Here is a 22,543-nt window from a genome sequence, read left to right as displayed (position 1 = left end):
TCACACACTTAGCATACTTCGACAACATGACAACACTGACCACTGGGATAACATAACAAAGCATGACCCTCCGTGGGACTGTCTAGAGTTGAAAGCGACAAGTGCGACACTTGGGATAGACCTTTGGACGATCGTGACGACACTTGCGCAACAATGCTTACAAATTTGTGTGTTAGTGCGACCGATGTTCACATAGCTAGGAAAGCCCATACAGACAAAGACATACCTTCGAAATCACCAGAACAAGATCGCAAGCATGACAAAGCAATCAACAATGTGAAAGATGACAGTTGATTAAGCAAGCAAAAGAGTGGAAAAACTCTAAAGGAGCTCCAGGAATGAGCTCGAGTGTTTGCAACCATCAAAGGAAAAAACAAGGAAGGCTCTAAAATTTGAGTGCAAGCCAAAATTTTGGAGGGCGTTACAGCGACTACTACAGATTGTTAAGCACATTTGGGCACCAAAACAATCTAATAGTTAGGTTAGAGCCATTGCGATAAGCATCCAAGCAACTCCCCTTGGCTACTATACATTGAGATATGTAGTTGTCCTTAAGGAGCTTGAAATGGTTCATCATCCAATGGTCAAAATTAATGCAAAAAGAAACTCGTGGAGGGGGGTAAGACTTAGATTTTGGATTTGGCTAATTCTCCTTGGGCTCCCAACTCTTGGCCAGGAATCTACATCCTAAGTTCACACCCAAAAGTTGACATTCTCTTACCCCACTTGATGAAGGTAACTTTAGTGAGAATTTTAAACTACCTTATAGGTTACAATTGTGGGAAGCAACTACACCTAGGGAAAATGTTTGCAAGTCTATAGGATTTCATCACCTGATGGCCCATAAGGTCAACTATCTCTTATACATTCACTCAATCTTAGTCAGGGGTGATTACCAAGCACCTAAGTTGGTTGGAAGGTCATTCAAAACATAGTCTAGGACTTGTTTAAGGAGTAGTTGATTTGTTTGGTAGAGTCTTCTCATTTACATAAAACGAGGCTACTTGAATTAAATTAAAATATCAAAGACACAGAAAACCACTTTGCACCACCTACACACAATATTTGAGTGTTGTTTGTTGAATCAATTCACCCCTTACCTAACCTTCTAGATTCGACCCATTTTAACAATGTAAACCTTGTCTCAACACCATAATTATCATAAAGCGCCATCGTGAATAAGAAGCCTTTGTCCCCGGTTTCCTCTTGGATGGTTTGTCACACCTACTTGACAAGTTAGTGTCCCGACTCCCACCCCCCAGCCCACCTTCAGGCTCTAGCTCCTCTGATTCATCAAGTAGCTCCTCATCTTCTAGTTCCACTCAAGCCCAAGACACTGCCAATATGGTAAGTGTAAACACCAACAACAATGTCAACCCAAATGTGGGTGTTAATAGTGAAGGTAATGCCAATGCTAACTAACGCATGTACCAATGTTGGAAATAAGCAGAACTAATCTTGGAACAAACATGACCCAACCAATCCTTCCTTTTAAGGCTAGTTTGAATCTCCCCGATTTTAAACCAGCTAATAAACGATCCATTCCATGATCCGACCTAGCCACTAATTCCAGCAAAGCTTCCCTCAAATATCCCCATGTTTGAGGGGAATTCTAGAGAGGACCCCACTCAAACTCCACACATATCCCCACGTTTAAGGGGGAATTCCAGATAGGACCCCACTCAAACTCCGCAACAAAGAACTTGGTCTATCTTTGTCTCTTTCAATGCACATTAATCAATGTTGCTACAGAAAGGTCATTGACTAGCCTCGTTGCACCCACTTAGTGTTCGCTATTATTGCAAATACTTTCTTCTCAAACTTCTAGTTACATATACGTCATGATACGTGCATTGAAATTCTAAAAACCTATCACCAGACAATTACTTCTTGGATTATGATCTTCTCTTCTTTAAGTTATTATTGTGTTATTTTCATCAAGGCAATTACCAAATGAACAATAGAAGACAAAAGACTCAGTATGTAGGCTTGTCAGCCAGGGCCAAAACCTCTCTCTTTGAGAGGAAAACCCAATCAGAAATTCTTCTTATAGATCTCAAATTGGCGAATACCAAACCATGACAAAGACTCTAGATTCTAGTGTCCTCCCAAGGCCCTTATCACTAGCATCCTTGATGCTCTGCCTCTTCCCTTTCTTGGCTTCCTTCTAGAGTCTCGAGTTGCTCTTCTCGGCCTCCCTTTTTTCTCGGCTTCCTTCTAGAGTCTCAAAATGCTCTTCTCAACCTCCCTTTTTCTCGGCTTCCTTCTAGAGTCTTGAACTGCTCTTCTCGACTTCCCTAGAGAATCTCATTCTCTTAGGTTAACCTTATTCCAAGAACCCTAGAACAATCTTCACTTCCTTAATTAGTCTCTTCAAGAGAAGGAGACCTATAGCACTTCTCCTCGGCTTGTTCTTTCGAGATCCTATACCCAAACAAGGTCACCTTAATGCAGCAACAAGTTGTTCTTCGACCTTCTCTCTATACCCTCAAACCTGCTTCCTTCGCACGTGGGAGAGTATACAAGCCCAAATTAGGATCCCCAAAATAATCCCTTCCTTCACTATCCTTTCTTCACTTCTCTTGTCTAGTCCTTTCTTCACACTTATTCTTGTAGGCTCTTCTTCATGGAATTACTTACCTCCAAGTGAGCCCGAGTGTGACTATATATACACATTGTCTTATGCCTTTTAGGCCGACATGATCACTTGAGGGAGAGCCAACATGATCCTTGAGGTTTCTTCATTCGTTGTAGGCCGACTTGAAGAGGGCTAATGACAAGGTCTTGGAGGATTACTTTACATAGACAAGTGTGACTCTTTACAATGTGTAACATGACTTCTTTACATGACAATGACTATTTTATTCTTCTATGACTAGAAGACAAAATTCCTAAAGGCTCTCAATGGGAGACTTAACTCAAAAAGAAAATATCTTGCTCATGAAACCCATGATGCAATACAATAATTTTATTTTTCTTCTTTGCATCTCTTTACATAAAATCACAATTACATGTCATTATGAAGACCGAACCTAGTTACACTTTTCAATAGTAGGGTCCCCTTTGGGCCACTATTCCCTATAACATTTCGCATACAAGCAACATACCTAATTCATTACATTTCCCTGTCATTCAAAGCACGTCACCTTAGGGACCCCCACACTTTGATAGATGGACAATCCCATCCATCTTCTGCATACGTCATCTATCAAGTGTTCGAGCCTTCCTCACATGGGCAACCCAACACCATTAACCCTTTTGCATTTTGCTGCCCATGTCGTTTAAATCCCTTTTAGATTAGGAATCCAATTTGTCTTCACACCATAGCTAAGAATAACTACATTTATCATTATCATGTTGACAACCCATGTCACGTTGAACTTCCCCCTTTATAACCTCGTGGTTTATTCCAAGAGGACCTTATACCTCTTGTACTCGATTCGGTCACTGATAGCGTCATTTTGTCACCTTTGTTCAAAGCATCAAAGATGAGTCACCATCATGTCCCATGAAGTCTATTCAAAACCATCTTGAGTGCTATTACAATATGTCAGCAACTCTGTGAGTCATACCCATAATGTATTGTCGAGGTTTGACCTCTATATGTCCCACTGGTTACTGATGTCTTTTTAAAAACCCTATGTACTAGTTTATTGTTCCTTGTTAAATGTTTTTTGTCATTGCCAAGACTACCTTACATGCTATGATGTATAAGGAAGTTGTAAGTCCACCCCTCAAACCATCATTCCCCATTGGTGTCAATCTTTGTCAGTCACATCTATATACCTTGTGCCCTTGTTAAGGCCTCATCATTTCCTTAACTTCAACAAGCCTTCCTCTATCACCGTCAACACATTTGTTCTGGAGCATTGGACTTGGTGGGTGATGTACATTGGATCCATTCTCCTCAATGATGGGTGCCTTAGATCCAATAGAGAAAGACCACAACGCCTTCAAACTTTGTTGTTTCCAGCATGCTCGACCTTATCTCATTATCGCGCAATCAAGAATCATACTCAATAGTCTAGTGCTTCGAATGATTGTAACACATTCATGGTGCACATGTGATTTTTTTAAAACCTCATGTGGGGGTTGCCCTTCAGATAGTCCTTTGCATGCCCAACATTTAGCAGTTCATGATCTAGCCTCAGAGGTCGTTCCATTGATTTCACTAACTCAATTCTACATTCTCAAGGCCCAAAGGATAAGCTTCCCATCAATTGGCTATTCAGATCTTCAAAGCCCCTTCCTCTACAACAATGCTTCTCAGGTTGTGTCCACCCCCTCTCCTCGACGAGGAGGAATTTGATCCTATGTACCCAAATCACCAGCAATCATGATAGCAGTCATGGCCTCTTTGTTCCATGCACATGTATCTCGACCAATACATTTCATTGTATTATTTGTTGGTTCATTGATGTTAGCCACTTGTACTATATATTCTTTTGCTTAACCCCATTTTGTCGAGTGCATCATTATTCTTTGTATTGAGTTACCTTAGCGGGTATGGGTATGTCTCCCTCACCTCATTGAGATCATGTACACCCACTTTGAGACTCTTGCTTGATGAGCAGTAACAACCTCCTTCATGAGCGGTTTTGATCCTTGCAATAAATCCTCTCTCTCTCTCTCTCTCTCTCTCTCTCTCTCTCTCTCTCTGACCCCTTCCAATGTTTAGTGAAAGAAAAGATGTGCTCCTAACAGTCATAAATTGGAGGGGCATGTGTTATCACACAAAAAGTGATCACCTAGCCAAAATTACTAGGATGATCGAAATATGCCATGTTGGGATGGGATTTACACATTAAAATCCATTTTCACCTAAGCAAATAGTGTAAGGAACTCATTTTCCTAAATTATTTTCACTAATTTTATCCATTTACATGAAAATAACCAACAAATCCATTAATTCTAAGTTGTTTTCATAATTTTAACCATTTATGTGAAGATAACTTAGTTATTTTTAGTCATTTTAATTTTTCACAAAGAAAAGATTTAATTTATGAATTATCTCTAACAATTGTACCCACTCACATGAAAATAATTCAATAAATCATTAATTTATGAATTGTTTCCAACCATTTTACCCAAAACAATCTAATAAATCATTTATTTATGGATTGTTTTCATTAATTGACTCAATAAATCGTTATTTTTGAGTTAGTTACATAATAAAAGGTCATTAACAACTTTTCTAACCTTTTCTTCTCACAACAATAATAAAATACCAAAAATAGTTACATATTGACTTGGTCCAACAAATGTTTTTATTGTTTGGCCTCATCAAATCTAACAATTGTTATGTTATAAACAAGAAAGGTTTTCCTCCTCATTTCATCATAATCATTCTCATCATCGTCATTATCATCTTTTTGCTTTGAGCTCTCTACCATTTTGAGTTCATATTTTCTTTGGCCCACTTGCTAGTAGGGTTAGCAAAAAACAAAACTGAGTTGACCCTAGTCCAAACAAAGAATGAAGTAAAAAAATACATTTAAATATGTTACCTATTATGTAAATATTGAAGAAAATCCTAAAGTTCTAATACCAAAATATAAAAGATAACACAGAATATAAGTTCCAAATACTCAATGGAATAGCTTTGTATTATAGGACACGTGTATAAGAGACTATATTTGGTTCTCAACCTCCTCTGTGAGAGGGTTCATTAGAACTCCTGTTCTGTAGGCAAAATACTCTCTCTTCAAGATTGCTAGCAATTGAGCTAGAGAAAATATGAACTCAAGATAGTAGAGCTAAAAGAAAAATGACAATAATGATGACAATGAAAATGTTCATGGTGAAATGTGAAGGGAAGCCTGTATTATAACAAAATAGTTGTTAGGTCAAATAATTAAAAATATTTGTTGGACCAAATCAAGATTTAACCACTTTTGGTATTTTATTATTTTTATGAGGGGAGAAGGTCAAAAGATGGTAAATGACCTTTGTTATGCATAATTAACTTTAAAAAAATGATTTATTAGATTATTTGATGGATGTTTCTCTTACTCTAGAGCCCAAATGAGGATATAGATCACCGAGATGATTTGGGAGGGCTAGAACACCATGCCTTGATGACAACCCTTGATCCATATGATATCGCCCTAAAAGGGTGATGTAATTTAACAAGTCACTCATTTCACACAGATATAATTTAATAAATCGTGTATTTATGAATTATTTCTAACTATTTTACCCATTCTCATGGGATTAATTTAATAAATCATTTATTTATGAATTATTTAATCTAATAAATCATTTTTGTAAGTTAATTATCCATAACAAAGGTCATTTACCATATTTTGACCTTCTCCCCTAATAAAAATAATAAAATACCAAAAGTGGTTAAATTTTGATTTGGTCCAACAAATATTTTTAATTATTTGACCTCATTATTTGACCTAGCAACTATTTTGTTATTATTAGGAGAGGCTTCCCTTCACATTTCACCATGAACATTTTCATCGTCACCATTATGGTCATTTTGCTTTTAGCTCTACTATCTCAAGTTCATATTTTCTCTAGCTCACTTGCTAGCAATCTTGCATTTAGCCCTCCCAAATCATCTCAGTGATCTATATCCTCATTTAGGCTCTAGAGTAAGAGCAACATCCACCAAATAGGGTTGAGACCAACCTAGGGGCATCTCAGGTCCATCTAGGTACATCATCGAGTAAGCCAATGCCTTAGCTCCCTTTCTCAGTGTTTCAACATCGAAAGGTACATCAAGAGTTATGAAACCATGTGGAAGTTACTCAAAGTCCAACGCTCATCTCTAGAGGGACAATGTTGCGGTTACAAGGTCAAATGTGCTCTCAAAACAAGGCAAAACATCCTCTTGAATATGTTGGAAAGGAGTTGACCCATCCCTCAAGTGATCTTTGTTACATATATGATACCACTTCAAACAAACCTCTCAAAATCAAGTGAGATCCACATCATTAGGGGCAAAACCATAACAGCATTCGCAGTAGATTATATCTAATGCTAGGGACACAAAAATACTTACACATGACTTACCTTCAAATGTCTTACTAGCTCAAGATTTGTACACAAGTTACCTCACTTATGTTTTTTTTAAACCAATTCATTGAATCCAAGTCAAAACTTGAGTTGATAGGTGGTTGGGTCTGAGTCTAAATTTTAGTACTATTGTAAAAACAATGCAGCAAAGTTAATAGTGGTATCAATCCTTTCATCCTTAGCTTTGGAAATGAACATAAGGGCAGTTCAAAATTTTTACAATTCAAAGTTGGTCATTTCTTGGATGGGCAGATCTATGGAGTCTCAGCTCTTGAATTTACATGGAATTCTCCAATTCGTTCGAACTCTTCCAAACATGTAGATGCAATTATGTGATGATGGAACACAACAAGGTTGAAAATCAACTATACAAGCAAGGATGTGACATGTTAGTGAGAGCTCTGATGGTTGCTCATTTCATTGAGGAATAAGACCATGTACTTTTCCATATTAATGTTTTCTAATCATGGATATTCATAGTGTTTTAATCAACATCCCTATTTTTAGGATGCACTCATATATAACAATAACACAGTTACAATGGAAACAAGAAGGTTGAAAATATACCATCCAAGAAAGGATGGGATATGCCGGTAAGAGATCTCATGGTTGCTCATTTCATTGATGGCAAGGAGGATGTACTTTCCCCTAGGAATGTTTTCTAATCATGGATATCCATAGTGTTTTGGATCACCAACGCTGTCTTTAGGAGGTATTCAAGTAGAATGTTGTGGGGTTGTCTTCTTAGTTTTTGGATGATTAAGTAGACACAGAAAGGCATCTTCACCTCTAATCTGGATTTTGATGGACTATCTGAAATGTATAACTTTATTTTTGTAGAATGTTGTGGGGTTGTCTTATGAGTTTTTGGATGATTAAGTAGACACAGAAAGGCATCTTCACCTCTAATCTGGATTTTGATGGACTATCTGAAATGTATAAAAAAAAATTGTAATGGAAAAGATACATTTTTTCTTGAAAAGAAATGGAATGCAAATTTCAATAATAACTTGCTTCAAATGACATAGATGATAACATTTCAAATTACAAATTGCCATAAACTCTGGATAGTCTAAGCTGACAGGTCTGGTAGCTGTTTGTTGTGAAATCAATCAATAAAAAAAACAGGAGTACTTTTTTAACCTCTTTAATAGACAGATGACAGTGTCTGACTCATGAGACTCAAAAGTTTGACTCACTGAAATCAATCTAACATGTTTGACTTGCATTTCCAAGCCATATTTGCAAGTCAACCTTATGGGATGACTTGAGGTTGAGTCCAACCCAGAAACAAGTTGACTTGACTTGGATTCCAGACAGAGAAGGGTCGAACTTGAGAGTCCAACTAAGGTGAATTCGGTAACATTGCTTTAAAGACATCATTGTTATGCATTTTTGTGGATTTTAGATTTTCAATGATTGATTAGCATGGTACCAATTACAAATGGAAAAAAAATGATCAGAACAACACCAGGTACAAAAGAAAAACAAAAATCAGAAGAATAAAGATAGAGGATATTATTCAATGTTTTTCTCATCAATTCTACAGAACATAATGTAACATCAACAAGTAATGCAGAAAATCCATGAACATTATTAGAGAGCACTGATGAATATCACAAATGTTCTTTCAAACCCCGCAATAACAAGGCCCTCTATTGCTTTGGCACAAATTACATACCCAAAATGATCTAAATACCACCTACTAACTCTTAATTTGCAGCTCCCCAACAAATGCAACTTAGTGAGTAGCCCGCTAAGTTACAATAAACATCAGGATCAGGTGCTTGAAACATCATTCAGTGTTTCAGATACTGACACGTAGGGGATACAGCCTTGAAACATTTCAGAGCCATATCAGATTCTCAAAACTGTCATTTCAGAGCCGCAAGGCCATTTTGAGCAGATTTCCTCAACATTTCAGCTACCATAATATTTATCCAGCCAAAATGTCCACGTTGAAGCCCCAAAACTGACAATAACATATCCGTTTCCAAAATTACAATCCATGTACTATCTCTGCATGGAGTGCAGTCCTGATGAGTATATTCAAAAAATGTTATTTAAATACCCCTATTCTTATAAGTAATGTCAGGTAATTAAACCTGGTGGGCTAGCTCAAGTGGTTTGAGTGCTTTGAGCTTCATGCATGAGGTCTGGGAGTCAATCTCCTAGGCCAGGCATCATTATCAGCCCAACAGATTTACACTAAGTACCATCCAAGAAACGCGGGGAAGTGCCCAGTAGGCTTTCCCACAAAAATTTCCTTGGAAAAAAGTGTGTGTGTGTAAATGTATATGCTATTTAATATTTATCATTTCCCTGCCATATTGCATCTGTCTTTTCTGAAATTTGTAATCCCCTATCTCCCCTTGTCTCCATCTGCATATCCATTTTAGTGCAACTTAAAGTAGCACCTAAACTAAACAGTACAAGTGCACAGACACACACGTCACTATAGAATCAGAGATTACAAACCTAAGCAGTAAAATGCCAAGAATTATGCTAACTTAACGGGAACCAATAAAACATAATTCCATATACTTGACAATACCTCTAATAACATCAAATCAATGCATAATCCATAACTACAGCTAGGACTGTGCAATATAATCACTGAAACAGGTCCATTGAAGCAAATATTTACTCCATTCAGCATTTTCCTCCTAGAAATACAAGTATTCAGAAAAGACTGAACAAAAAGTAACAACATAATGCCATTCCATTAGGACAAAAAAAGGCATTTTTCGTATTGGCATTTCAGAAAGCCTTGAATAAAAAGAAAGGCTTAAGGATTACCACCAAATATTAGAAAGATTTGAATGATAATGCAAGGCATAAAATCATCAACATATTTTTTCACCCCATATTTATGTTGCATTTCAAGGACATTCGCAAGTTGGAACTACGTAGCGTTTCCTATAACATTAGATTACATGTTTGAACATATCAGCTATGACCAAAGTTAATGAATTCAGGTTTACCCTGAATCAAGAACTTCAACTTTATAGTTTTTACTGTAGGAGAGCCATATGGTTGCCAGTCAATCCTTTCAAACACAATATAATATATGTGTTCTTAACATTAGATCAGGCTACATAAAATAAAACCGTGAAAAAGCTAGAATAAAGAAACATGCCAATAGATGTTCTCTAGATAACTGATCATTCAAAAGGAAGCTATTAGATAGATCCTTTACCATACCTTAAGAAAGAGAGAAGCAGGCCAACACAGGTGCTCATGAGCCATGCAATGAAGCAATACTGAGATACAGCAACAAACAACTTAGAGATTTTCACCAAATTGCTAATGGATTCAAAGCAACAACAAAAGAGCCAATTCAAGCACAATTATTAATTACCAGGAACCTCAATAATTACAGGAATTCAAGAGTTTTTCTCATAGAAATACAAGGATTCGAAAAAGACTGAACAAAACAATGAGTGACAACATAATGCCATTCCATTAGGGCAAAAAAACAGAAATATTTGGTATTGGCCTTTCAGAAAGCCTCAAATGAAAAGAAAGGCATACAGACTACCGACAAATATTAGAAAGATTTGAATGATATTGCAAACGCATGAAATCATCGACCGATATTATTCCTTTACCTTTCTAGGCTTAGATGTCATTGCCATATCTTCTGCTTGAAGTGAACGAATGAAAGCCATAATTGAACAGAAAACTGGAGACAAAAGCAATGCTGAAAAGCCAAATTCAAACTGCACAAGCACAATACTATATTTAGTCTCCAATAGCAACAATTCAGCATATATCAAGCTGAAATTTATATAAAGCCCTCAAAATGTTATTGCAATACAACTCAAGAAAGATTTTTTTTTTTTGCAACAAACATGAATCCTTGCCTGTTCGTGAGTTGCATTTATTACTTTTACAATTTTTGGGCGGACTATAGCAACAGTAATTGTTTCCAAAATAAAAATAAAGCTGAAAAGGAGCCAAGCACGCTCTGGAGTGCCTGCCAACTGTTGCACTACAAAACGAATGGTTTGAATCCATTTTTCAAATCCTTGTCGCCTTAGCTCTTCCGACCATGAAAGTTGGTTCAAAACAGCATTTTCCATTGTATTTGAATCAATGCCTGCATCTTCTGTGTTATCTCTGTGATCTCTATCTGCGTCTAGACTGCTTCTCTGCAGCAGTGCTAGAATTGTCGGGTCAAGGCCCTTCTCCTTGAGCATCACAGCAAAATTAGGATCAAGCCCTTTATCCTGCAAAAGACTGGTTAATTCCTGATCACCTTGTCTTGCTTTGAGCTTAAGCATTGAACTAATCCTTGGATCATTCAATCTTTCCTGGAAAACTCTTGCTAATGTAAAATCTAGGCTTTGCTGATTATCAGAAGTCCCCCCTGATGTATTTGACTCAAACCCTTGACTTTCTGTTCCACTACTTGAACCAACTGCTGGATGCTTGTTGCGTTCTGAGCAGTGTCTTTCTGGTTGCTGATCCACTGAAGTTATTCCATTATCTGATTCCAGGGCAGTGGAAGGACAAGAACTATTGTGTAATGCCAAGCTTGGCCTTCCACTATCCAAGCTCTTGGCACTATTTACATCCTCTTGAGAATCTTCAGTACCAGCATGTGTCACACCATTCCAAGCTGCCCCACCATCACTTTGACCTTGAACGTTACTGCTACAGATAGCCTCAATAGCAGTTCCAATTTGAGCAGCTTCAACACTACTGCTACGCTTTGCACTTGATTCGCAGCCTTCAGAGAAACTTGAAGAACTGCCAGGGCTTTTCCTCCTAAATCCCTCCCTCAGACGAATCACGGTGCTCTCCAAAGCATCTCTCCTTGCAGCTGATGGACTCACAACAGATAAATGGCGAGTAACAGCTGCTCCTAACAACACTGAAGCCACCACTGCATAGCTAATGCAATGACCAAGATACCTGCAGCATAACAAATATTAATCTGTGAGAGCAATAACCATATGGAAATTTAAACTGAAATCTAATTTATAGAAAGCAGGGATTGATCAATTCCATTCAGAACATACCAATAATGTACTCCAAAGCATATTAAGAAAACTCTGTATATTCCAGCCACAAACAAAGCAGCAATTCGACTTTTGAGAAGCTCAAAGCCAAATAAACATGCTCCCACATTTGAATCTGGAGGAACAAAGCATGTTAAACAAAACTTTTACAACAACTATTTTACAATATCATGTGTACGTCACAAATTACTTAGCCTAGCACATTGGCTATTAAAATTCCCATCACAAAAGTACTTGGACTTTGTTCATGGAACATGTTGACTTGAAAGGCTATTTGCAACACAGTGCACAAGGCTTAACTTACCCAGAACAACAACAGTAATTGATGTTATTCCTCCCAACCAGCGTGCCTTCTGGGCAGTCAAACCATATAGAATGGAATATACAAGAAGTACAACCAGAGACCCAAAGTATAGACAACCCAAGTGAGAAGTTCTGTGAATGACCATATCAGGTTAGAATTCTACACAAATGACATACTCCAAATCCATCAAGGAGGAAACATGCAGATTAAGAAAACATAGTTCTTTTTCTCCATGTCCCTTTACAAATGTAATGTATAACAGTAAATCATAATTATGTCAAAAACCCTCTATCAATCAAATCAAATCAAAATTCTAATGTATCAAATCTTTAAACCACGCAAGGCTAATCTTGCCTGTTTGGCTTCCGTATTAAAGAATCATTAAGATTTGGAGGCTCTGGTAAACAGGCAACCGGACCAACTTCAATACCATCCACATAAGCAAACTTATACGACCTCCGGACATACTCATCTACATCTAGGCCTGCTCCTGCAATTGAAATTATGAAAAAACTAACACTTCATCAACTTGTTCTTAATTTGATCAGAAAACAAAAGTAAACAAATGGCATGTAGAAGAAATAACAACACAGCAGAATTGCCAATAATGTTTACCATGAAAAACCATTCTGCATATAAAAAGCATGTTGATTGCTAGAGCTATTGCCGAAACACCAAAGAAAAACCCAGATGCTGAATATACATTCCTGCCTGCTGTTACATAAACAGCTGAAATTTCGTATCCACAAAGTAATGAAATGGCCAAAAGCAGAAGTATTGCAACAGCCCCTGGCAAAATAAGAAAACATACACCTTTGAATCACTACGGCCTGAGATTTTAAACCAACACACAAGAAATTATTCATTACAAAATGTAAGTATTATAGGAACTTGGAATTCCAAATTACATCATGTTATTCCTCCTGCTTAGAGTAGCTCCTCCTGCTTAGAGTAGCTTGATAAACTATTGTTTCCTTGGATATCAAAAACAAAAAGAAGGGAAATATTGAGATGCTTGGCCAAACTGTCATCATTGTAGAACATATTTGCTTCTGCCCAAGATACCAAAAAACAACCGCTCATTCCCATACCCTGAAAAGTTTACAATATGGAAACTGTTCTGAAATCCTGGGGAAATGCTTTTGAAGCATTTCCAGGTCATTTCTTGCCAGTTTGTTATACTGGGAAGGGCCATTTTTGGCCATAGAATTCCTAACTGACATGGGAAAGAAATTTAAGAAGGAAAATTAAATATGAAGTTTAATGAGGGAGGCTGATCATTTTTGGAATTTATAGATCCTTAGATACCACCACTTTCTAAAATTTTGACAGTTGTGTATCCAACAACCCAGCCAGTTTCAGAATTTTTATGGGCAAAATATTGAGCATGAAGACTGAAAAGAATAGATCATCTAATTTCCACTGAAATATAAGATATCTCAAAACTTCTACACAGTTCATGTTTAGTGTCAAATGTCTACACAATTCTCAACTGAATAGCAGCAGAGTACAGAGGGAAACATGTAAAAAGCAATAGTTACACCCTATGGAACAAATTAAACTTTGTAGATACCTTATAAATGTCAGAAATTTTTAAATTCCAAACAAAATATTCAGGCCACATGGGCTATTCCATTCCAAAATCAAACATTATCAAAGATGCCCTAAGGAATTTGATAAAAATAGTGAATATACATACGTGAACTCTGCCACTGAGTTCTCCACCAAAGCATGATAGCATAAAATGCCAAAAGCAGAGCCGTGCCAGCCATGATAACTGCCAGCCCAATTATATCTCGATCTAAAATAATCATCAACCGAGTGCCCCAAGCAATTACCACAACTATTGGTGAAAGTACAACAGCCCAAGCTATAAGTGATAAAAATCCCGAGACAGCACTCAACTGCGGACCTTGAAGAAATGATGGCCATTTCCTAGCAAAAACCCAGCTGCAAAATATCCAAGAAAGCCTTCAGTCAACTTGAATAATAATAGATGATTAAGTTCAGATTCATAGTAATCTCTCTTCTACTGAAGGTGTGCAACATGAACGACATACCATATCTGCTTCAACTGAATTTTGCATTTCATTAGTAAAAGTACAATATGCAACTTATTTGACAACAGAACACCAACCACAATAAAACATTTGCTACCAAGATGCTGATACAAAATTTGTTTTGCTAGACAATCTGCAAATAGAAAATGAAGTAAATTGGGGAACTAACTCCAATGTTATTATAGACCCCTGCAAGAATCCCGTACATGTGCAACATTTATTGAAAGGTACATGGGATTAGGTTGCTTTTATTGAAACCATATGCGTCCTTCAAAAGTTGAATTTTGGCATTCTACATTGTGCATGACATTAAAACAATGTCATGCCATGCCTGATATGGTTTAATAAAGAATCTAAAACATATCATTTCAGCAAACAATCCAATCACCAAAATTATCTTTTAATGAAGACTCCAACAATTCCCTTACATGTAATGCTTCTGCAACTCTTCTAAGCTATTTACTTATAAATATTAAACGTAAGGCAACAGCACTTGAATCTACCAATATCCTCCAAGAGATCACTTAACTTTTAAGGCAACCTTAAGCACAAAACATCATTTGAATCTCCTGTGTCCATAGAGTTTTACCTTTCAAGAAATAACCATGAATCTTGACACCTACATAAAACGAAAGCTCAGGATAGTGCAGGGACAAGAACTACAGACATACATGCACATGTAGTAAAAATCCATGTCTGCTACTTGAAAAGAAAGAAAAAAACTACCCTCGAGAATTTCTTCTTTCACTGACGACTGTCCCACATTTTAGCACAAAGGTAAAAATTTAAAATACACTCCCTTAGCCCCTAGAATTTCTTCTCTCATTAAAGCTTGTCAAACATTGTAGCACACAGCTATCTCTTTGGATGCACAAATTAAAATTTGGTCATAAAACAGAATTTGTTGCCAACTGTGTCATCAACCAATAACATTATCGTCTAAACTTGCTAAATGATCAGATAAGATAATAAAATTGATTTAGTGATAAAGAACATGCATAAATCATTCCAGCATCGTGAACAAGAAATAGTGGCCTCAATGGCTAATGGTGTTTGCAATTAAAATCAGTTGAGCTGATTGAGATAGGTGTGTTATCAGAAATAGCAACTCAATTTTTGCGCATTCAACAAGCACAGACATGGAATTATATATATATGATTCTTTTATGATCAAGACACAAAATGAACTCCTTTACGAGGTTTAAATTTTAATAGACAATAGTGCCAACATTATTTCAAGCCTTTTCACATAAAAAAAACCAGTTAAAATCTAAACTTAATAATAATAATAATGGTAGTTCAGCAGCCATGATTCATAGCACCTGTACCCAACACTTTGCAAAGCAGAGCATGACACTTGAACAGGGCTGCAAAGAATAATTTCTCCTGTTCATTTCCATTATATCCTGCAATTTCATTATTCAGTCTTCCTAAATAGCACTTGAGCTTTCTCAGCCCCAAGTGTTAGCTCAATTGGTTGAACAATCGACCAAAGAAATGTTGCCGACTGCAAGGCCATATATTACACGTTCAAATCCATTATCCAATCTAATCCCTCAGGAGTTGCCAGACACTATTGTGGCTGGGCAGTTCAGCTGCCCTTCATCCAAATATTTCAGGCAAGAGGCAGGTACTTTGCAAGATTTTCCTTCGAAAAAAAGTTACTTTAGCTCCCTCAGATCTTTAACAAACTCTGACCTTCAAAAACATCATGATCTTCTTTTAAGGTCCGGGGATACATCAACAATACGAAATAAAAATATATATATATATAAGATCCCATTCCTCATGTGATTGGGCTTGCTCTGCTTTATGTAGCATGGATCTCTACTTGTAATAAAACATTATCAGCTTCTGCTGAACCAGAAATTTGGGAGGCTGGGTTCATAAAAAAAAAATTATATTATATTAAAGTTCAGCTACAGTACACAACATCAGTCAATTGGCCGACCAGATTTCCAGGATTTAGATTATGGTGACAATAAATTCATAGTTACCCAGGCTCAAGTTTGAGTTCATGTTCACTTCAGTAGGATGAGGAAAAATTCAGGAGGAAAAACTTCTGGTGTATACAACTTGAATCATGCACTTTTTTTCAAAAATTTTGAATGTCACATCTCTTTAACAGTCTGTAACATATTCCCAGATTTTTGAGAGTAAATTGGAACAATAGTTGCTGTCCAAGGTGCAAGTGGTATATTATAATTTATAGTCACCGCATTACACATAAAATAATACAGGAGGAAGTTTTCTATTCTGAATGAAAAATAGAAAGCCCTCTTTTATAGATGCTTATACTACCCAAAATCTATACAGCCAAGAAAGCTTCCTACGCTGTACAAAAAAACATGATCAAACCAAATTGAGCCGAACTTTTTGGTTGAACCGAATCATACCCGAACTTTCAAATTTATTCTGTCGTTTTGGCCGCCTTTGGTAACTAGGCAGTAAACTTTCTGCACTCATCCAAAGCATCTTTAAAGTTTATACATAACCAGCATACAATGCCGTGTAGCAGTGAATTGGTTTTTCACAATCTATGCTGCAAACTAGCCTATTTGAATACCCATGGTTAGTAAATTTATTTCAAACCTCTGTGGCGATTACTGGTGAACGAAACAAATTAAGTGATGAGGTCGATGATGTTCTAACACATCCAACGGGATTCCATCCTTGTCAAGGTCTGCCCCGTCCAGAATGGCATAACTCTCAAGGAGACGGAGCCAGGCACAAGTCCCATGATATTTTGGCAGAATAGTTACCGAACAGAACTGGCACCTAAGCCGAAGGTCCTTGGTAATGTTTCTCGAACTCAAACACAAGTAATTTAAATGGAAACTCACATCTCGAAAAGTAAAACCAATTTGAAATATCGGTATAATGTCATTTGGGCTCGGGAGAGAATGTCAAGCACAACAATGTGACTGATTCTGCTTACAATGTGAGAGTTACAATCTAGCACAAAAAAGTAAGCAATGCCATGACTAAAATGCCGCAGGAATCCACACTTTTGGAATCAACAAGGCACTCCAACTCGGGCCCAGAAAAATAAAAAAAAATATAAAAAGAAGACGCTGAAAATTTTATGTTCAAGCAAAAAACGTCCACATAATAACAATGTGCCTTACTGTGATTAAATTCCATGCATTATAAACACTAATAAAGCAGAGAATCCCAACTAACCTGTATATTCTCCAGGTTCGCCAATTGACAGCAAATAGTAAAGCAACGGAGAGGGCACTCAGCACTGGGAACAGCGTGCCGCATACCGCACATGCAATCACTAGTTTCAAGTGATCGCCTTCCATAATGCTACCCCCACCTTTTATACCACCACCTCCAACTTCAACTTCAGCTTCACCACTTCCTTCTTCATTCACTGCAGCCTCATTTACCCCTTGCTCTACACAATGTAACCCTAAATCCTTTTCTCTAAACCTAACAAATGTAAAACCCCTCAAACAACCCTCTTTCTGCACATGAGCCGAGATCAAATGTGCCACGCCCTTTCCTTTTCATGGCGATTTTTTGTATAAAACCCATATCAGAGGCGGCATGACAGATTGCCCGAAAATAGAAAGGGGCGGCCAGTCAGAATCCATTGTGCTCACAGGAACGAGAATGCGAAGGCGATGAACTAGGGTCCAGCCGTTGGACCCTACAGAATGAGGGTTTCACCATGGCCACTATTTGAGTGACTGAAGAAGGCAAATAGATGATGGATGCAAGAGTTAAATGCGAACACGGCCAAGGCAGCCTGATGGAGGTAAGCAATGCCTCGCAGACGATGACGACGTTACGGACTATATGCCAGAATTGAATTGGAGGTAATGAATGACCCAAATGGCAGTGAAGAGGGGTAGGTAGGTAAACTTTGGCTCAGCTGAGCTGCAAGGGTTTTGAATACTATATATAACAACTCAGGATGAATAACTACAACGCGTATACCCTTAAATTTGCTTTTTGCACTGCCCAAAGCAGTGACCGATTTCATCCCATCAAAAATAAGTAAAAAGATAAAGAGTGTCATCAAAGTTCCGATAAAAGACAGACAGTGTCCTCCAAATTCCGTTAACTGAAAATATTTTGAAGTGTTTACTTGATATAAAAATTTCATGCATCTTTAAATAATAATATATTTTTTTATGGGTTTTACAAAATTGTCAGTGAGTCAAAATGTGTTTAACCAATGAGCAAAACCAGATTAGCATGGAGGAGTTCGAAGCTAGAATTGGCACAATCCCCCGCTTTGAACCTGCACAACCTCGTAATTTAAATATTTTTTTAAACATTCTCAAAAATAATTACAACGATTCGAGATAGTAATAACTCCTTTATTTTAGTTAGGAGTGAGTTACATTTAAGATAGTAATAAGTATCAACTAAAATAATGAGTTATTACTATCTCAAATCAAGTTATAATATTTTAATATTTTTTCGCACGGTTAAAAAGAAAAAATTACCTGTTTTTTCTCCCTGATTATTTTAGTTTAAAAAAAAAAAAAACTATTTTTTTCTTTTTTTTTTTCAGAGAAAAAAAACAGCTTAGCTTTATATTAAGGGTATATAAAGATCTTAAATACATAATTCAAAATGACTGATTTGGCTTAGATGCCCAGACCTCTTCATAATGATGCAAACAAATTCCCATACTTGCAGATACTGCGTATCATCTTTAGCAGATAAACATTATACCAGTTCAGAAGAGTACATGAGAAAGAACAGAGACAATATATATACATCTCCCGGATCAGTTGATAATGGAGATGTGACAAAACTTTACAGGGATGTACCAAAAAGGAAATTCCATTCAAAAACAAATAAGAAGAGAGCAGCTACGCCCTATTTTTTTCACTTATTATTTTAGTTAGTTTTTAGTTTAGGGGGAGTATTATTTTATTTTACTCAAGGAGTATGTTCTAAGATTGTTTATGCTTGGTTTAAGAGCTTGTTTTTTTTCATGTAAGAAAGAAAGTTAATGGCCCAAAACTAGGTATTTGGTAATAGTGAAAGCATGTCTTCTTACAAACTACTAGCATATCATTTCAAGTGGTGTGATTTTCCTTAAATAACAATGATGAGTCAGTGTACATTTGAGTATTTTAAATAACAATGATGAGTCAGTGAACATTTAAGTATTGAGTGTCTCGAAGATTTTGCAAGATGTTGAATTTATTTATGTATTTAAAATACATTTTAAACAACTGAATATCACAATCTAATAAAAAATACATCACAAAATTTTAATATATATATATATATGTATATATATATATATATATATATATATATATATATATGAAATAGTATAACTCCTTGGTAATATATAAGGAGCATGCTTAGATTCTTGCTAATTTATCAAAAATTCATATAATTAAATTTTTAAAAAAGGCATACTTATTGAGAAAATAGAGTTGTGATTCAATTGTATTAATTATATAACCTCAATAATTTAATTACAGTAAGAAGATATTTACTCATATTAAATTTAGAAGTAGCTCAACCATATAAATTAAATGGTCGATTGGCATCAATCCATAATAAGTATCAAAACACTTAGGTCATGATAACTTTGCTAAAATTATACATACATATATATATATATATATATATACTTAACCATGGAGATTCAACCCCACTTTACCATGGAGATTCTTAATATGCATCAATCCATAATAAGAATCAAAACACTTAGGTCATGGTAACGTGCTAAAATTATATATATATATATAACCATGGAGATTCACCCTCACTTTACCATGGAGATTCTTAATCTATAAATATGTTTTGTTAAAATACAATGGGCTAATATATTGACTTATCAATACCACATAGCCAAAAAATCATAACTCGTTTCATATGACATTTGTTCATTTGACATTTCTTAATTAATCAATTTAAATAAAATGGCAAAAAAGACATAACTACTTTTGAAATAAATCTCAACCATTGATTTGTGGATATTACTAAAAATATTCTAAAATGTTCCATAGTAGTTAAATATTTCCATCCATCTAATAATTATTGATAATTAAATTAAAATTTTAGAAGTCTTTTCCAAAATAAATGCACACATTTTAAACAACTAAAAATCACAATTTAGCCAACTAAAACCTAAAGTAGTATAACATGGTAATTGATGAGCCTAGGTATTGCAGCAAGAATGTTGCAACTCCCAGGGCTACCAGCTTTACTTATCAACCCAGGGTTCATACAAACTTGGAGGTGACTGTGCTATATACACACGTAGAAGTGAAGGTACTGCCTATTGTCACTGCTCATTTTACAAGAGACCCCAAGGGTTCCAAGCCAGACTTCTATAGGGTCAGAAGAAGTTTGATTTTGATGGAAGGAGAGCGAGCCTAGTCTAGGGGAAAGCTATTCTACTATAGAAATGAAGAAAGCAATCATGTAATGCTAATTTCCTAAGTTGCACAAGTAAAAACATCAAAACTTAGACTAAGGGTTAAACAATGGAAACTAGGCTAGGTTTGTGTCTAAGCGGAAAAAGGGTTGGAGATCAAAATGGTGGAAAGGAGACATAATGAACAACAGTGCATAAGAACCGTTGGATCAGGCGGGTGGAAAGCAAATGAACGACTGAGATCGAATCACAGGAGGGTACGTAGGCAGATGGCCGAACATGGTCAATTAACGGGATGGACGGCTGAGATTATATCGCGGAATCAATCAACAGATGGAAAGCGAAGATCGTGGGCAAAAGGAATGTGCGAAAATGGTATCGGGTGAAGCTACAGTCGTCATATCAGGAGACAGATCGACGACGGAGATGGAAGTGGGCAAAAGAAAACATGCGAAAATGGGAGAGCGGGTTTAGAGGGCAGTAAGTGGAATATCGCGTGCCCTCAAAGCTGTAAGCAGTTTTGTAGAATTTCACGCGATTAGCCTCCCCGGCCGACACGTAGCATGGGGAAACCGCTCATATCGCGTGCCCTCGGCCAGATAACGGTCAGACAAGAGATCCACACAATATCGTGTGATAGCTGTCGAATCAGCTGAGGCAGATCAACGGCAAGGATTTAAAGGGAGAGCAGTCAAACGCAAAAAGGAATTTGAGTGGTGATTGGTCAGTTTTGTTGTGTAAAGCGATTTACCAATAAAACTCGTTTAAACATGAATTTAACAGCTTTTGCTCAAGCGTTTCATGTTGAAGGGGAATGACATGGGAATGTGAGTGAGGTCTGAATGACAAAAAGAGAGCGAATCGAGCTTATGACTATTAAAGGGGCAGAGTGACAATGAACTCATTGACTGTGTTTAAACGACAAACCCTTTGTGAAAACCAAAACCCTGTGTTTTTGGGGTTGCTACAAGGTTTCGTCCTCACATCATGGTCCTAGAGGGAGGAGGTGAGGCCAAGACACCTGTGAGCAACCTCATGGATCTTTTCTTTGCTACCAGGTTAATTGAAAGCATAAATGAAGCAAATTAAATCTCAACTAATATGTTCTGCACTATTGTAATGAGACTACAACTATTCAAGCAAATGAACAGAAAACAAGAAGCTACTTAAGTACATGAACAAGAAAGCCATAAATTTGTGTTGAACCACTGTAATGAAAATGCATCTATTTAACCAAATGGGCAATCAAACAATGCATCTATGTTACTGCTGCAATGGAAATGAATTGCTTAAGTAAATGAACAGAAAACAAAAATCTATGCGAGGATAACAATACAATAAAGAGGAGCTTTGGCTGTTAGGGTTGGGCCCTAACCCAAGAGCTTCAGCCCTCTAAGTTAACTCAATGTTGGCTCAAATCAAAACTCATCTTCATTATAAAAGAATTGTATTACATCAAACTGTTACAAAGCAGAGTTCCACAGTAAAAGTTCGAATCCTAACTAGCTGACTGACTACTAGCTAACTGACTAAAAAAAACTGAGGTCCTAAGCCTCTCTATTTATACATCTGAAGTCTCAACGACTTCCCTCAAAATTAGGGAGGTACAGCTCCCAACTTAATGGTAACTTGTCCTTTCACTTTCACTAGCTCAGCTGCCTTCTAGTAGGGAGGCTGCTTGTACTTCCACTTGCTTGGTTGTCTTTTAGTACTCCTGATTTGGTTATTTGTACTTTTAGCTGATGGAGGGATATTCAAATGG

The 22,543-nt window shown here is 36.7% G+C and overlaps 1 protein-coding gene across 1 annotated transcript in view; it reads right to left on the bottom strand.

The window, feature by feature from the left end:
- DEK1 (calpain-type cysteine protease family) overlaps positions 1-18,353 on the bottom strand; it is a 90,200-nt gene extending 71,847 nt beyond the window's left edge. The window contains exons 1-9 of the mRNA XM_089403573.1: positions 17,601-18,353; positions 14,057-14,307; positions 12,973-13,146; positions 12,712-12,847; positions 12,358-12,488; positions 12,054-12,168; positions 10,893-11,946; positions 10,638-10,748; positions 10,231-10,289 (exon numbers count right to left, since the gene is read on the bottom strand). Of these exons, the coding sequence (XP_089259699.1) occupies positions 10,231-10,289; positions 10,638-10,748; positions 10,893-11,946; positions 12,054-12,168; positions 12,358-12,488; positions 12,712-12,847; positions 12,973-13,146; positions 14,057-14,307; positions 17,601-17,725 (2,156 nt within the window). The 5' untranslated portion in view covers positions 17,726-18,353. The remainder of the gene's footprint in view (positions 1-10,230; positions 10,290-10,637; positions 10,749-10,892; positions 11,947-12,053; positions 12,169-12,357; positions 12,489-12,711; positions 12,848-12,972; positions 13,147-14,056; positions 14,308-17,600) is intronic.
- Between the last annotated feature and the right edge of the window lie 4,190 nt (positions 18,354-22,543).

This window comes from Pinus tabuliformis, chromosome 2_1 (assembly GCF_031772625.1).
Source record: "Pinus tabuliformis cultivar Carrire ecotype Pingquan chromosome 2_1, CPIR1, whole genome shotgun sequence".
NCBI classification, from domain to species: domain Eukaryota; kingdom Viridiplantae; phylum Streptophyta; class Pinopsida; order Pinales; family Pinaceae; genus Pinus; species Pinus tabuliformis.
The sequence above is the reverse complement of the archived record's forward strand: the minus strand, read 5'-3'. Positions and strand labels throughout refer to the sequence as shown.